The sequence below is a fragment of the Ips typographus genome, linkage group LG16 (genome assembly GCF_016097725.1).
Source record: "Ips typographus isolate SLU linkage group LG16, UJ_Ityp_2.0, whole genome shotgun sequence".
NCBI lineage: Eukaryota > Metazoa > Arthropoda > Insecta > Coleoptera > Curculionidae > Ips > Ips typographus.
Genome location: NC_138437.1, coordinates 6,562,929 through 6,579,178, shown reverse-complemented (window position 1 = coordinate 6,579,178; position 16,250 = coordinate 6,562,929). Strand labels below are relative to the sequence as shown.

Below are 16,250 nucleotides of genomic sequence, written 5' to 3'. Positions count from 1 at the left end.
ATAAAAAGTTAGGATTACCGTTCGCGTTTTATTATTGGTTGAAATTGTGGAAGAGATTTTAGTATGATGTGTCACTTGAAAACTAACCTAAAAGTTTGTTTATTTTTGCTTTAAAAATGTTGAAAAGTTGTAAGTGCTGGAATTTCTAGTCAGATCAAACATTTCTGTGCCAGTATACAATTTTATGACTTTATATTTCATAAATCAGTATTCATAATGGAACCAATTGATGTAACAGTGTGGAAAAATTCATTTTTTAAGGTGATGAAAAGCGAAAACATAGGGGTACCCTGTATTTTATTAATATATTTCAGGACAACTTTACAGTAGATGAATGTCTTATAGAGTACACTAAGAAGTCTGACTTAGAAACTTTGAGGAAAGATTTAAAAGCATATGGAGCAGAGCTACAGCTTTATATGTCAGATATTTTAAAAAATGAAACTGAAGCTATAGTAAACTTAGCTGAGTATCTTACAAATTTGAATTCTAAGATTGATGACCTATCTATTCCTATAAGTCAGCTGAAAGAAGAGATTTTGGTGAGTATTTTTTGTTTAGATGAGTTTTGCCTGTACAGTAGATCATTGTTATTATTATGAAGTAATCCCAGTATCTTATTACTAAGCTGCTTCAGCTAAAGTGCATTGTGAAAATGTATGAGAGTACGTAAGCATTAAAATGTACTAATTACCTATAATTGAAGTTTGACAAAATGTCACTCAATATTTAAAAGGAATGCATGTTTAAACACATTTTGCTCTAAATAGCAGATTGTGGTATCATTTTTGCAATAGGTAATTGTATATACTGTGTTCTTTTGTGAAAGTTGCTTTGGGTGAAAATATAATGTGTGTCAAAGAGATTGAGACACCATTTGTATAGTTTTTTGTGTGACTGTTTCACAGAATGGAATTATTTGAGTTTGACACTTTTTGATGTGTAAAAATTATATTTTTTTGTTTTCTACAGAGCTAAATATTTACTGCCTTGCTTATCCAGGGTCTAACTAAAATCTAGTCATAACAAATTGATCTGTCACCATTTTGTCCATCAAACCTACTTGTATTTGATAGAACTTATATATGAGAAATCTTGTTTGTAGGTACTGTACAACCTCATCAAATCAGCAGAATCAAAATATGAAGTCATCTTAGGAAACATCAAAAATAACAACTCAAAACAAAATCACATTCATTTAAAACTAGGAATTTTAAATTCAACATTGTACATCAACCTAGTGATATCCACCATAGAAACTGATATAATTAAAAACTTACTCACTCTAGAGAGAATGGTGAATAAGTTCTCTTTTCAAAAAAACTACCTAGAAGAATTGAATCTAATGACTCTTGACACTCAAAAAATAGTGAACAGTGTGGAATATAAGTTAATGGTTAACTTAAACAACTGCTTTTTACACGCTCTTCATTGCGAAAATAAAGACATCTTAATTAGGGCTTTAAGGATGTATGTGGATCTTCAGAAGTGTGATGAAGCACACCTGATTTGTCAAACACATATTCTAAAGCCTGTGTTGCAAGACATTTTAAGTGAAAGGTATTTGGGACTGTGCAACCAAGATTTAGATAAAGTTTATTCAAAAGTGAAAGAAATACTTGATATAAAGGTTGACTTTTTAAGTGAAATAGTTGAGGAGAATGCTGATCTAAATTGTTTTAATTTTGTTTTAAAATCTTTTTGGAAAGAGTTTGATAGGCAGTCTCGTGTAGGTTTGCCACACATTACAGCTCCTGGAAACCCTGAACTATTTCAAAAAAGATTTACTTGCACATACAACCTCCTAAAACATATTGCAAACAAAGCTGGTGATGAGTACTTGATTATTAAGGATGAAGAGTTTCAAGACCACTTAAAAAGATTTAATCTTCCTGTGTATTTTGAAATTAAGTTTCAACAAATTGCTGGCAATTTTGAAAGCAGCACAATTGATATGGATCTTAAGAATGTTACAGCTGATATCAACAAACATTCTTTCAGACTTAAGCCTTCTGTAATTGTATGGGAAGGATTGGAAAGCTGTTTCCATGAAGATGTTTTCATTGATCAACTAGCGGATCATTTTATCAGGCTTTCAATGATGCTGTTATCACGTTATGTACTTCTGTTAGAAAAACTGTTAAAAAAATTGCCACTACCTACAGTTACTAAAGAGGAAGCTGATTGTTTTATTGTTAACGTGTTAATTGACCTTAGTGTTGTAGAAGGTTTAGTAGCCTTAAAGTGTCACCAACAAGAAGTGACTAAGGTCAAGGAAACAATTTATTCAGTCTTGAATTCAAATATGTGGCCTATTGTGATAAAAGTTTTTACCGTAAATAACAAAGTAATTTTAAAGGCCAGAAGTAGCTTTACTAGTTATATCTCGTCAGTAAAAGTTAAAGAATGTATTGGGCATATACAAAACATTACAGCAATCCCAAGATTGTATAGAAGAACTAATAAAAGTCCTCCAAAGGAAGCTAGCGCTTACATGGTGGAGGCCGTAAAACCTGTTACTACTTTTGCAAAGAAATTTGAAGATAATTCTGCTCAAGTTAAAGGCACAATTGAAGGGATAATTAATAACATCAGTAAACAGTATTTGTCTCTGGTACAAGATGTGTTAAGGTCAGTGTGTAAAACTGAAGAATCTTTGAGAAGACTAAAAAGTAGAAGTACGAACGCGAGTGATTTGTCTGCAGATCCTAAAGAAACTATATCTGATGAAGCCAAAATTAAGGAACAGATCAAGTATGATGTTTTCTATTTTTGTGATAAGGTAATGCAATTTGAAGCCCATTCAAGTAAAGTATAAGTAATAATGGTTCTTATTCATTGCAGCTAGATCCATGGGCATCTAAACAGGCTAAAGATACCATGGATGAGTTGAAGAGGGAAGTTACCAAGTAATATTCTTAAGTTGTTTAGTAATTTGATTTATTTATAACATTTCATGTTCTCTTTAAAATATTCAGTAAAAACATTCTCGTATTACAATGTACGACGGTCAACAGATTTTTTTTTTTTTTGATATTTCAAACTTAGGACTTCCTTTAAAACCGTTATATAAAAATGTACAGAACGTTTTTCAAGTGAATAATACCTCATTACGTCCTACATACCTTACGATATTTCTTGTTTATTACTAAAAATTCTTTATTGTTATTCTTATGCATTTTAGTTTTAACTACAATGAGTAGAACTGTGTGGCTGTTGAAGACTGTAGTTCAATTTGTCCCATTTTAAATTGTAGTCTCTGAAGCCATTTTAATAACATGGGATTGTTTAAATGGCTTATGTTTGCTTTTTTGTTTGAAATATCTTCATATATTACTGGTGGTAGGTTTCTGCAGTTTTGCAGCCTTACCTAAAAATACAATTTTAATGCAAGTCAGGAAGTTGCTTAATTCGTAGTACCTGGATTTGATTGGAAGCTAACACAGGCGTCCAAAGTGGTAAAAGTTTAGCTACAAAAGTTGACTGGCACTCAACCAAAGCTTCCAACATACTTAGAAAGTGTAAACTTACAATTTCGCTCAACTAGAATACTTTTGAATTATTTTACACAATTTTGGTTTGTACAGTGACTAACCGTTTTGGATTGTTGTACCAGCTGCAAAATGGAAGGTGTAACCTTTCCCCAGAAATCAAACAAAATATTCATGGTAACATTGTATGCTTCTGTAATAGGAAGGTGGTGACTTAGACTTTGTTCTAAGTAAACCGTCCAAAGCTGACATAAAATAAAAGTGTGAAACAATGAAGACATATGCAAAACGCTAGTTTTTGGTTGGTCAGCAAACCCTGACATGATAACTTGAATATTGTCTGCTATTTGACAGGAAGCTTCTTGAGGAATTGGCTGGCTTATTGTTGACGTATTATTAATTCCTTGCAATGCAGTATGAGTGAGTGATCCCAACAACAACCAAGATAAAAGTCTTATGTGGCCTATGCATTCTATAAACTCTCTGGGACTGAAAAATAAACAATAATTACACTACTTGTACAGTATTTGCTAAGTAGTCCAGAACCTTTGCTGATTGACTGACGTGCTGTACAGCCAGGGAAAATATCTCGTAACAGCCCTATTGTCTCTACCGTTTCCTTTTGTTATCTCTAAAGCTAAGTATTGAGCAATACTACATTTGATTATGCCTCCTAAAGTGTCATCGTTTAAACCTACGCCAATTCCCTTACAGTAACTCTGAAAGGTCAATATAAATGTTATGTCAATTTTTTGCTTAGCTAGATGTAACTATTGATTTCGATTTGACCCAAACACGTGGTCACAATCTGTGTGTGTACGATACACCGATTATATAAAGCCAAAAAATTATTTTTTTTAGCAACGGTATGAATTTAAGTAGGACTAGAAGTATCTCTTAGCAAAGAAAAGCTAATTATTACAGATCTTACCTTCATTTTTGATATGGCGTGGAAGTCAGATAGAAACTCTAAAATATCTACAAGATTTAGTTTCATACATTCGGATATTCCGGTGCTACAAGGGGAAGTGGCCTCCATCGTCAATATATTGCTATCCTTTATCACTACATTTGAGGGTACATGACCTCCAACGTCCTGAATAAATACATTTAGAGCGTAAGTGGAAACTACTACAGGAGCATTACTAACCTGGAGGATCAGGTTTATCAACATTAGCAAATTGGAATCTGGAATCGTAGTTTTAAACTTTAACACTTGAACCAGCTCAATCACCACCATTCTGCTAAATATCAACTTGTCCCTGTCCTTTGTGAACGCTTTATTGCACAAGTGGCATATCTCCACTAAAAGATTGTATTTTAATGTATGGGTTTGGATGGCGTAACTCAGTATTTTGGAAAATGGATCCAAAATTCCCTAAAAGACTTAGTGTAATCATTTCGTATGGCCATATGCAATAAAAATCATTTTGATGGTTCAATTGACACTGTGATATTCAGGTAACAACACAACCAAAGCTGGTAAGGGGTACAAAGTTTACTAAACTAAATTTAACCATCAAAATGACACCTACAAAAATGCTAACCTTAAATTGGGCTATTAAAGGCAACTTAAAAACTGAAGCCATAATACTCAACAAAGGAGTAACATCATCTATAATATTCAACATAAAGAGCAGCTTTCTATAAATCAGTTCTAGCTGCTGGAGTACAGTACTCCACATTGGTATTGAAGGACCAGAAGCATTTTCTAAAGGTAAACAGCACAAGTAAGCTGCTACATTTGACAATATGGTGGGCATCGTTTCTGCAGGCAACGTTTTTCTTGAATTAAGTGTTTCTAAAAGTAATTGTAAGGGTGCTACGGGATTGAGTTCATTAAAATCCACCAGTGACTGAATAACGCTTTTGAAGAATTGTTGTCTTATTTGTTCTAAAAAATTGCATGTTATTAAGGTGTTATATTCAAGACTTATCCACTAACCAGATGTTTTTGTTTGGAACATTTGGACAAAGATGCCATTAGGAGCTAGTTGGTGTAAGACGCATCGTAGAAACTGATGAGCTACACTTACGGCACCTCCAGGAAGATGGACGCTGCTCTCACGTTGCCAGGGATAAGAAGCTTTGGTAGCAATTCTATTAAAACAAGAAAAAAAAGAGAATTTGAACACATGGGTGCTTGATCAAATTAATGACTCACTTTGCAACTACACTAAGAATATCAGGCAGAAGTGGGGCCGCTAAGCCTGGTTCCCGGTGAATAAATGTCCCCAAAGTCACAATGCAAAGTCCCACTTCTTCATCGCTATACATTTCCCTTACAGTACCGCATTCGCTGCATCTTTCTTTGACGCATTCTTCTCCTATTCTTTTGGCACTTTGCTTCATTTCACAGTTAGCTAAAACCCATCAAAATCGAAAAGTGGATCACAAACTGTGTAAAGTTAAAAGTACCTTCGTTTTTAGGCGATGCTGTTTGGGAGTTCATCAGCCAACCTCCGGACCATTTAGGTTTTTGGTAATGGTGTGAGTTTAAAGCCACAATTCCACTTTTTCGGATTCTCTGTCTTTGATTAATTATTGCGTCCCCTAAAATACACAGTATTTGGTTTACGTAGTGTTTGTGAAAATGGTCCAAAACTAACTTTGTCCTTCCATCTTGAAAGTCCTCAAGTAATGATCCATCCCATTACCATTATCATCAGAATCATACAAATTGGGCGGGCTTTCTAAAGCCACTTGCTTAATCAATTTTCTTGGGCTGTGGCTTTGAGTTTGAGAAGTTCCAGGTTGTTCCGTTTTGTTGTCCAGCGATTCCGATTTCTTTGGTAGCTTAGAGTTGATGTTCAACACTTGCTTAACCTTTTCCACTAATTGTGTGATATCTTTGGTGTGTTGCCCTATAGGAAGTAAACGTTCTTGAGTTGGAAGTTGCAGTTGTTCTCTAGGAGAAAAGACGTCATCTACTAGTTCTGGGGATTGAATTGGACCAATAGGGAGAAGACGTTCTACTGTAGGGGTTGGTAAGTAGCTGTTTTTATTGCTGTCGTTATCTGCCGAGACTGGGGTAGACATTGGAGTTATAAGGGGTTCTATAATCTTTTTATGTCTTCCTAAAGGGGCTGCTTTGGAATAGGTTAGATCACCCTGTTTTTGAGTTATAATCTTCATTGCTTGCATACTGGAGCCTTAAATTTATGTATCTAAGTATTACTAAACATTCAATAAGATGCAATGTCGTTGGTACCATTAGTTAAGTTGATTGAAGCACTACTGGACGTAGACTTTACCCTGGTGTGGTTCTTATTGAAATCCATTTTAGCTTTGGCAATTTCTTGCAATTTACTTTCGCAAGAGCGTATAGATTCATCTTCGCTTCCAATTATCCAAACTGGTCGTCCTTTGGTAGAGCACAACTTTTTCATTTCAATTAAACTTGAAACACTTTCTTTGGGAGATCGATTGATTATCAATCGTTCTGCAATTTGCTTGCATAATCCGGAAGTTGAATTTTCACTCAAAGCTAAAATAAACATGAAATTTAGTCCTATCGCCCTCCTAGTGTAAAAACTTGATAACATAAAAATCACAGTTTTCAAAAAATGTTATCAACAAATTCCTTTCACAATCTTTGAGACTATGATATACCAAAGGTGAACAAACATAAGTAACTTGTTTTCATCAAGGGACCAACAGAATATTGTAGAGGTACATAATTAGAGGACATACAGATAAACTCACCTTCGTCAAACGAGTCCTGAACACTTCCTTGTAAAGTACTGTCAGAAACATCACTTTCTGGTATTGCTATAAGTTCGCTTTCAGTATCATCATCAATACTAGCTTTATCAGTCTGTTTCTTCATTTTATCCGATTTTCGATCAGCATACTTCTCATTTTGATTGATTTCCTCCCAGTGCGTTTCCATGCTAGTCATTGAAGAGGGTTTCGTGTACGAAACTTGCACTCTACCACCTTTGGAACTCAACGAGACTTGAATGGACTGCCCATCTGAGGAGTACATTGGAGATAAAGGAGGTGTTGTTTTTTCTGGATGATCCATTTCAGTCCCTAAAGACGGTTGACTGACATCTATAACTAAAAATTTCAGCCCTAATTTTATATGAAGCTTCTGTATCTAGAACCTCTTGATCTTGATGCTTGTTGTCCCATAATAATCGTCGCTGGAATCCTTCTACAATGATGATGCTGGGAATCTAACGTGTTCAAAATTATTCGTATTAAAGCTGTCAGTTGCATGCAATGAGGCTGTTGATTGTACTGATACTACAAAAAGTTGACTAAACAACCTGAATTTAAAAAAAATATCTAAATATTACCTTATATAAGATCACAACCAGAGACATAAGCCAATTTTTACGAGCGTGAGGCTCTAAAGCCCACAAACTGTAAAGTGGCTGCTGAAACTCCATTACACTGGAAACGTAATAAGGAGAAGGGGAGTACTGCAATAAAATTAGGCAAGTGGGAAATATTATTCTTCCCATTAAATGATTTTGGTCCATGACTTGGGGTAGGTTAGCTAAGAACACGTTAAAAGCTGGAGACGCTCTTAGATGTTGAGGTGGTAAGTGAATTCCTCGATCCGTTTGGGTGTAACCTGTTAAGAGTGACAAAGTTATTGTAATAGTTGTTGGTATATCTATAGAAATACCTAAAAGCAACCACAAGTGTTTCAAAACAATAGTCTGAGTTCTGCCTAAACTTTTCTCTTCAGCAGGGTAAGCTTGATCAGACCTTGACAAAAACTGCATTAAAAGGAAAATTAGCAAATTCATAGTTTCTTTATCAGCTTCTTCCAAATCGATAATTCTCTGCAGGAAGGTGGTTAAATTTTGGTCATCAACCACGTTTAGGGAGTGCATGTGGCCATCTATTATCAAATTACTTTTATTTAAAAAAATTACCGTCTATTGTTAGCTACTGTAAAATCTCTAATCTAGAGGCATTAATAAATTGGACTACATGCAAAACTATTTTGCAAATAATTTACAGTGTTGTTAAGGCCATCAGGAAGTATTCGAGACGTGGTGCGTTCGTTTGATGGAACGATTTCAAATTTTCTACGCAAATTACGTTTACAGGTATGCAAATTTAAAAACTGTAGGTTGGCGTACAGTATTTTAGAAAATTCTAAATTGTCAGATACGCTATTTACAAAAGCTACCTAACTAAATGCAATAGCACCCACTTTGTATTAAGGATTTACTTATGGATAAAATAATATAAAAAAAAACCAGAGGCTTCGAGACTTACATTGATTAGTAAATATTTGACATTCATGCGCCCACTAAGCAAGACTATTCTATTTTTCTACCTGGAATGCTGTTACTAGAGCTTAGAAACTGACCCAATCCAAATCGTGAACTTTTTCTTTTCAGTATTGGAGCTGAGTATTGACGACTGTACACTTTTTCTTTATTTTCCGGAACGTATACTGCACAAAAATGCATTTGTTATTATTAATGTTAGGTACGTTTGCAATTCTAGTTTGTGGTTTACCTGATTTACTTTCTTGATGTCTTATAATTGACGCGGGTGCTGACATGGTACGTTTGTAAGGCCATTTGGTACCAAAACTAGCGCTCAATGTCTTCACTGAGCTTGCTATGCTACCTTCGTTTAAGCCAGATAGAGCGTCGTGGGCTCTATGCACTTTGCGGATGAATATTTCACTATTGACGTCGCTGTTTTTCAAATCTAAGAATCGGTTTGATTTTAGTTTAGGAGTGAAACAAAAGCTTCACTCAGGATCTTTGTAAGAAAATCTTAAACCGAAATTACCTCTTATATACGAAAGGTCTCCGGATTTCTCTAACGCAATTTGAGCCTCAATAAACAAAGTGTCAAAGCGGCACAGGAAGAATTCCCAACTTAAAATTTTCCTCTCGCTAAGAGAATTGTGCAGTTGGTAAATTGACTGTAAAACCATGGGTCTGTCGAGAATGACGGAATCAAATTGAGACTCCAAGCACATCAGCAACGACTGTAAATAATATAAAACATAATAATTTACTATATTTAGTGGAAAAGTTTTACCCGTATGGCTAAATCATGGATCGTCCCCAAATACAACGTAGCCCTTTGGGCAACATAAACATTAGGGTCATCCATACTAGAAATTAAGTAGCAAAATGCATTCGCCAAAGCTGATTGAAGTTGAGATTGGTTCCTCAAAGGGCATTCAGCCATAAACCTTGCTAAAACTGTCACTCTTTCCACTGCGGTAAAACGTATCCTCCAATCATGATTATGGAAATCATCCTGGATGATTCTCCAGAACACATCAGGCCCTGCAGGTAGTGTTACACAGTGTAACAGCAAAGGCACCGATTCTTGACAAATATGGGAGTGTTCCGAATTCAACAAATTCCATAAACTACATGCAATCTAATTAATGAAAAACTCTAGAATTAAATTCAATACATACTTTCTTATTATCAGGTGTTCCTGGCACCAAATGAAAAACCCTTTGTGTTCTCTGGAGGCTTTAGTGCAAGCATCCCCGTAAAGAATTAAAATATTCAAGCATTTAAGCATGTAGTAAATTATATCCGGCTTGGTCACTTTGGATAGTTCCCGAAGCAATTGATGAATGAACTGTATGGGTTCCGGCAGGTCCTCCAAACAAAATTTGAATTTGCCTAATGACGTTTGCCAGAAGTCTATTTCTTCTCCAGCTGAATCGGAATCTAATTGCTCGTTTGTTTCATCTAGGACTGGAGGTTGAGAACGGGATAAAGATGATGCTGCTGTTGCTAGAAGAGATAATTTGATAGTTAAATAATTTGTTATGGTTTAAATATTTTAGACATACCTATATCAGTTTCTGATAGAGTAATAGCTCTATTGGTAGCAGAAACCGTTTTATCTGCAGGAATAATAGATGCTAAGTCCAGTTGCTCAGACACAGTCTCAACAGTAGCAGTCATAATCTGTAAAGTGATAAACTATAGAACAGGTGTGAATTAAAATAGTGGAATTAATAGCTCAAACCAAGAAAATAAAAGCAGAGTACAATTGTTTTTAAAAAAATTGAGTCTTGGTTTGAGTTATACTCTAATATTCGTACTGAACACACGTGCGGCATATGAACTAATACACCTCCAACCGAAGGCACTTCTGGTATCGGCATGTTTAGCACCATTTCACTGGTTTTCTCTTTCTTGTCACTTTCTGGAGGACTTTTCCTGCTGTGCATGTCATCTGATTCAGTTTCGCATGGAGGCTAAAATATTCATTAACGCCATAAAGAGAAATATTTTTAACTGACATTTAGAATAACATAAAAGAAAATACATTAACGTGCACAGATAGAAGTGTCAAAGTCTTACATCAGGAGGGTGTGCTAGAGTAACCGGTGATAAATAAATAACGAGTTCATAAGCCAATTGATGCCACATAATGCTGCACTCGCAGTAAGTACATTCGGTTCTGGATGAACAGGAATGCGAACTAATCCAGGCGGCCGTAATCATGCTTTTCAAAAGCGAGCATACATTTTTGCACAACGACGAACTTAGACCTGTGTGTTTGTCTATCTCTTGCAGCTCCATCTGTTTTAGCAATATATCAAGCATCAAAATGCAACAAGACAAATTGTTTTCAGATTGAGTTTCTGCCAGCGTTTTTGCAGTTTCTTCTTCCGTCAATGAGGTCTTTGACCCGTTGCATTGCTTTATATCATCTGGAGCTGAAACACACATACATTACTATCCCTCAATCATAAGTTAAAAAAAAATACTAATAGATTTCCGTTTACGAAGTGCTGCTGTAAGTAACTGAATATCTGCGGGCTGCTCAATTGGAATGGTTTCACTAGTAACATCTCCTTCCTTCATACTAGTAATCCCATCACCAAAAATGGAAAACACTAAATGTAGTGGTATTGAAATTTCTAGTAAAGTCAACGTCTAAAACCAAACCTCAGGTCAAAATTAAGACTGCAACTACACAGATCATCAAACCTGTAACCATTTAAGTGCTTGCTGTTGCACAGTGGCAGTGGTTCTCTGGAATCTAATAGCCACGAACTGATACATTTTCTTCGAGTCAAAGCCCAAGGGACTCATATCAGGATCGAGGATCTTGCTAAGTATTATTTTCAGCTCTGAAAGTTCTTTTTCAGGTACTCCATCCACTGTGGCTTCCATCCAATGAGGCATAATGTAGTCCCAAACCTCTTGTGTTATTACGTCGTAAGGCACTAAGCAGAACATGCGATCTAAACCTTCTTTTAAGTGAGTTGTTTTTGTTGCCAATGTGTCCCTGAAAATATACTCATTTTTGTTTAATTGTTTAATAAGAATTGATTCTTACCAATGGCCACCTATCCTAGCATAATCAGGGGGATGGGGTAAAAGGCACGATACAAACAGATCATAGTGTGAATTGCTAATTTCCCTCAACCAACCGCAGACATCAGTCATCTTCAGCTTTTCTAGAGCGCTTTCTTCCCTACCTGTAATATCGTACATCAGCGTTTCTGTAAAATAATAAACATTTTTTGATCACCATCATAAGAATAGGCCGTCATATGAAACCAATGAAATATCATAGATATCAGACGTCCTAAAACTTCAGTTTGTGCTTTCCCATCAGGATTGCAACGTCCCACTAAAAGCCACACTCCATATCTTCCCAATGTTTGCCTCTCCTCTAAGGTAATGTCTGATCCTGGTACAGGACTCTTCCCATCCTTTTCCTTGTCTCGACCATCTTTTCGATCACTGCGTTCTTCTAAGTCTCGTTTATCTAAATCCTTTAAATCTTTTTCTGGAATCTTAGCTTCTTTCAATAAACTGAAATCCATATAGTCAGTAGCATACAGTTTATTTTTGAGTTTTCAAATCACCTGACAATGGCTTCAACCATACAAGTTTGCATATCAGGTTCCATATCCCATGTTGGAGGAATAGCTTTATGAATCACATGGTCGCCACCCCTTCTAGAATTATGTCGATTATTATGGCATTGTTCACAGTATCGTATAGGATGGTTCCCGTTGTACGAGGCACATTCGGTTGAGAAACATATCGAAATAGCAGCTTTATCGGTGGACCTACAATTCTACAACCAAAGGGTCAAACACCATTCTATGGATCAGTTTCTGACTACCTTATTCTCGCAAACCATAGAAACTTGCTGCATAGGGTGTAAAATGTCGAAAAACCTTTCGTCTGGATGTTCGCGATGTATTTCGTTGGCGCACTCTATACATAAATATATCGGGGGTGGGTTGTCGTTTGCATGAGCTATAGCAATGCAATGGTTGTAGCAGACTTTCGACGCTTCGGTGTTTCCAGGATTTTGGCAACGTTGTCTTTGGCAATATAAAGGGGCCGGATCTTAAAAGGGTATATTTAAATAAATTGAATGAGTAGTCTGCTTAGAAAAGGATTGCTCGAGGACCAAGTAGTAGTTAGTACCTAACTTACCTGCAAATTTACAAATTAAGTTCCTCCGATCGAACAAATTAGCATTAAAAGTGGGCCAGTAGTAAAACAAAAGTTTGGCAGCTGACGCTCTAGAACTGGATGTCCCATAAGCAATAGCGCTAAGTACGTCCTTAAGGATGTTCTTTTTCAAAGTCATCAGACATTCTAAAAGTTGACAGTGGTGTCCAGCATTGGACGAGTATTGGAAAATCATCATAATGACAGCGGAAACCGATTGGCAGACATCGGCTTGTCTTGGATCGTGACGTGCTGGAAGTGGATTCAAACAATTATTCCGCGAGTTACTGAAGCTTTGTGCAAACTTACTTATAGTAAAAGGAAGAATGTAGTAGCAAAGAGTATTGATAATGTCCTGATGGAGTCGCTGAGGCAAAACAGCAATAGTCGAAGCGGTAAGGTAAGGCAAGTTGTCGATTAAATCGTGGTCTAAAAACGGCAGCATGCATGCGAGACATTGAAGAAGCGCCTCTCCGAAAACTGAAAGCCTCCAATCAATCTGTAAGCTTCTTTTGGGCGGGATACTTACAAGTTACTCCAGTAGGAATGAGAGGAGCTACTTCGATAAGCGGTACGATAGAGTTGTAAAGACCTTTGTAATCCAAGCTAGGAAAAAGCGCCATTCGGGCTCCATCCATTTCTGGATCTTTAATTAGGTCGAAGGGTGAATTTGGAACATCTTTAAGAACACCTGAAATTTGCTTTGTTGTCGTCTGGACCTCAGATAAGAGGATACATACTTAAAAGGGTCTGTGAGAAGTATTTTATTGTATTTGCTATGTCAGTTCCAGAGGGAGCTGGCAGAACACCCTGCATGAGTCGAAGTTGGTAGTCATAGAGGCTGCGGATTTTAGCTGTAACTGAGTGATTAATTAACGTTAATGAACATTTTCCATTTCAGTGGGGCAGCTTTCTGTAATTGCAACTTAGAAAAAGTGTAATAAAGCGTATTTTTTAGAATTACATTCTATGACTTTCTTGAAACTTAACACAAGTTTTTCTGTTTTGTTGGCTTTACGTCTTAAAATGTTTCGTAGGTGATTGAAAATAACAATCACCTAGTTGCTCCAATAATAAAAGATCATAATCTATAGGTCAAAAACATACCTTTTCAAACTGTCTCCGAATGTCAGAATATTAATCATAATTTTGATATTAACGGGCGCATTTTAGTTCAAACAAATCAGACGACTTAGTTTGTATAATATTTAGGAAATTTGGTAAGCCAGTTTAGAACTTACTGTTGTTCTACTACACTTGTGTGTTTTTGGTTCGAAAATTTGCTTACACATATTTCCAAAACTGCATTTAATAGTTAACAAATAAATCTTCCTGGAGGCAGGTCCCTAAATACTTTTCAATTGCAGAGGACATGTCCGTTTCTCTGACACTTTCAGCTCGATTTTAAGGACAACTTAAACTAAGTTGAGATTTGAATGTGACCAATTATGTGCTAAATATCACAGTCTAAACAATAAATTTAAGTTGCCCTTAAACGGAACTTAGTGAAAGTAGGGGAAACGGACATAGGTACTTAAAATAGTATGACTGCACGTTCAAATTTAGCATTATCCACCATTTTTTAAACCAAATTTGAATTTGATGGTTAGTGTCTTGATTTCTTGGACTAGTACAGCAATAGTGACTCAATTAAAAACTTTTCACCTACCACGGAAAAACTCAAAAAAAATTGCCAAAAACCGGCATTTTCAGTTCCGTTACCGTAGTCGTTTTCTTTCAGTTTTTGATTTTGAATTCAAACACGACGTGATTCAAAAGTCACGTGACGTCCGTGTGACTTTGTAATCATAGTGTCATGTGATTTTTAGATTAGTTCTCGTTTGGATCCGAAACCACGGGTCGAAAGCCTCAGAATATGCTCTTTCCGCAGGTAAACAACTGTTTTAAGCAATTCAAAAATATAACGTTATTAAACTAAACAAAACTGTGTCCAGTGCATCTGGGTGAATATTACTTTCAGTATAATTGTAAAAGTTCTTTAGTCAAAATTGAGACATAAGCCCAACAATACTACAAACATTGATAATTTTTCCAAAGCACATCAAAAATGACTTCCTGAAATCTTGTTATCGTGTTTCTACACCATTTTAATGTTACTATAGTTTCAAGAAGTAGTTTTAGATTTGCGCACTAAAAAGGCAATAACAATAATAGTTTGAATAGTCAATTTGTCTAAAACACCATTGTTAAAGTTTTTATAGCGACGATTCTTTAGTTATCAAATAGTTAAAATTTCGTCGTACATAAAAGACAATGGTGTTTTGCATTGCATATTAATTTGATTGCAAAACTATTGGAATGCAACGATTAGGCTTAGGCTACAAGTTAGTAGAACATGAAATGATAAGAACTAAATGAATTTAGATATTTTCGTTGATACACATATAGGCCTAGTGAAACAGGATTTTGCAAATTTAACATCTAATACAACACCAAAACATTTGTAGAATTAAACACAATATGTAAATGGATAATGGAAAATAAAATTTACTTACTTAAAAGCACGAACATTTTCATTTTTTAAATGATTTGCGTAGGTGTGCGGTGTTTTTTTGAAAATTGGAAAAATAAAAATGTTCTTGCTGTGAGGCAAAGAGGAAGGAAAATATTGCTTACATGCAGCAGCTCTTGTACCCATGTTGACAATGCAGTCACAATAATCAAACGCTAGGGAAACACTGAGGTCACATTGTTTAAAACGTGCAGGTATCTTCAACATGGGGGCAGCTTCATTTATCCCATAACAGATCGATAGTGTTGAAAAATAAGGGCTAATTGAAAAAATCTACAAGAACAGAGGGACAAAAACACGTGTTTAGGGCCCGTTGAGAAATCTTCAAAAAAATCGATACGAAAGGTCTTCTCTGATGTCACTCGCGATTTCTTCATCATTCTTTTTTCTCTATCTACAATTCAGCTAAGAAACACTTACATCGGATACTCGAAAATGGTCTGTTAAGGCGTCTTTGGGCCATAATTTAGACAAAATCAGTCAATGGAAATCAAAATGCATCCCCCATCACCTGACTTTTAACCCATCGATCGGGGTGCCATCAGCGTCTGACGATGCGCTAAAAATTCCGCGATTTCGACAACATTTAAAACATCTAACGTTGCACTACAGAACATAAATCCCAAATATAGCGAAAATAGGTACAACAAATACAGCGAGCCGCCACGGGTCCTATATTAACAACATCCAGGTGAAACAACAATTATGTGCAGCAAAAGAACATCAATTTGTATTTTATACTGGACTTACAGCAAAGGGCGTTTATGAATACCGAAAAAATTTTGA

The 16,250-nt window shown here is 35.9% G+C and overlaps 2 protein-coding genes across 3 annotated transcripts; one reads left to right on the top strand and one right to left on the bottom strand.

The window, feature by feature from the left end:
* The first annotated feature begins 69 nt into the window (after window positions 1–69).
* Cog2 (conserved oligomeric Golgi complex subunit 2) lies at window positions 70–3,397 on the top strand. The gene is made up of 4 exons (XM_081994763.1): window positions 70–261; window positions 315–542; window positions 1,106–2,782; window positions 2,845–3,397. Exons 1-4 carry the CDS (start codon window positions 217–219, stop codon window positions 2,911–2,913), a joined length of 2,019 nt encoding a protein of 672 aa, XP_081850889.1. The 5' UTR covers window positions 70–216; the 3' UTR covers window positions 2,914–3,397.
* Window positions 3,037–16,225, bottom strand: unc79 (UNC-79 domain-containing protein). Of its 2 annotated transcripts, none has more exons than XM_081994766.1 (35): window positions 15,569–16,225; window positions 13,672–13,791; window positions 13,461–13,622; window positions 13,241–13,411; window positions 12,914–13,183; window positions 12,594–12,823; window positions 12,331–12,545; window positions 11,991–12,277; window positions 11,796–11,937; window positions 11,444–11,744; window positions 11,221–11,389; window positions 10,811–11,169; window positions 10,549–10,704; window positions 10,294–10,411; window positions 9,907–10,234; window positions 9,516–9,855; window positions 9,261–9,462; window positions 8,979–9,176; window positions 8,794–8,913; window positions 8,131–8,349; window positions 7,796–8,076; window positions 7,601–7,742; window positions 7,197–7,547; window positions 6,703–6,978; window positions 6,101–6,643; window positions 5,910–6,044; window positions 5,656–5,854; window positions 5,437–5,591; window positions 5,039–5,385; window positions 4,642–4,869; window positions 4,423–4,587; window positions 4,038–4,210; window positions 3,596–3,980; window positions 3,421–3,543; window positions 3,037–3,370 (listed from the first exon to the last, which is right to left on the bottom strand). In XM_081994766.1, exons 1-35 carry the CDS (start codon window positions 15,669–15,671, stop codon window positions 3,191–3,193), a joined length of 7,893 nt encoding a protein of 2,630 aa, XP_081850892.1. In that variant the 5' UTR covers window positions 15,672–16,225; the 3' UTR covers window positions 3,037–3,190. The 2 variants fall into 2 exon arrangements, with proteins under 2 accessions (XP_081850892.1, XP_081850893.1); XM_081994767.1 differs by having other exon boundaries at window positions 8,827–8,913.
* Window positions 16,226–16,250: the final 25 nt, after the last annotated feature.

Excerpts from the sequence above, each read along its gene's own strand:
- Cog2 (XM_081994763.1), top strand. The coding sequence starts at position 217 with ATGGAACCAATTGATGTAACAGTGTGGAAAAATTCATTTTTTAAG. Across the intron at positions 262-314 it reads GGAAAAATTCATTTTTTAAG|GACAACTTTACAGTAGATGA; the intron begins GTGATGAAAAGC and ends AATATATTTCAG. Across the intron at positions 2,783-2,844 it reads TTTTCTATTTTTGTGATAAG|CTAGATCCATGGGCATCTAA; the intron begins GTAATGCAATTT and ends TATTCATTGCAG.
- unc79 (XM_081994766.1), bottom strand. The coding sequence starts at position 15,671 with ATGTTGAAGATACCTGCACGTTTTAAACAATGTGACCTCAGTGTTTCC. Across the intron at positions 10,412-10,548 it reads ATATGCCGCACGTGTGTTCA|ATTATGACTGCTACTGTTGA; the intron begins GTACGAATATTA and ends ATCACTTTACAG. Across the intron at positions 8,914-8,978 it reads ACATCAAGAAAGTAAATCAG|TATACGTTCCGGAAAATAAA; the intron begins GTAAACCACAAA and ends ATTTTTGTGCAG.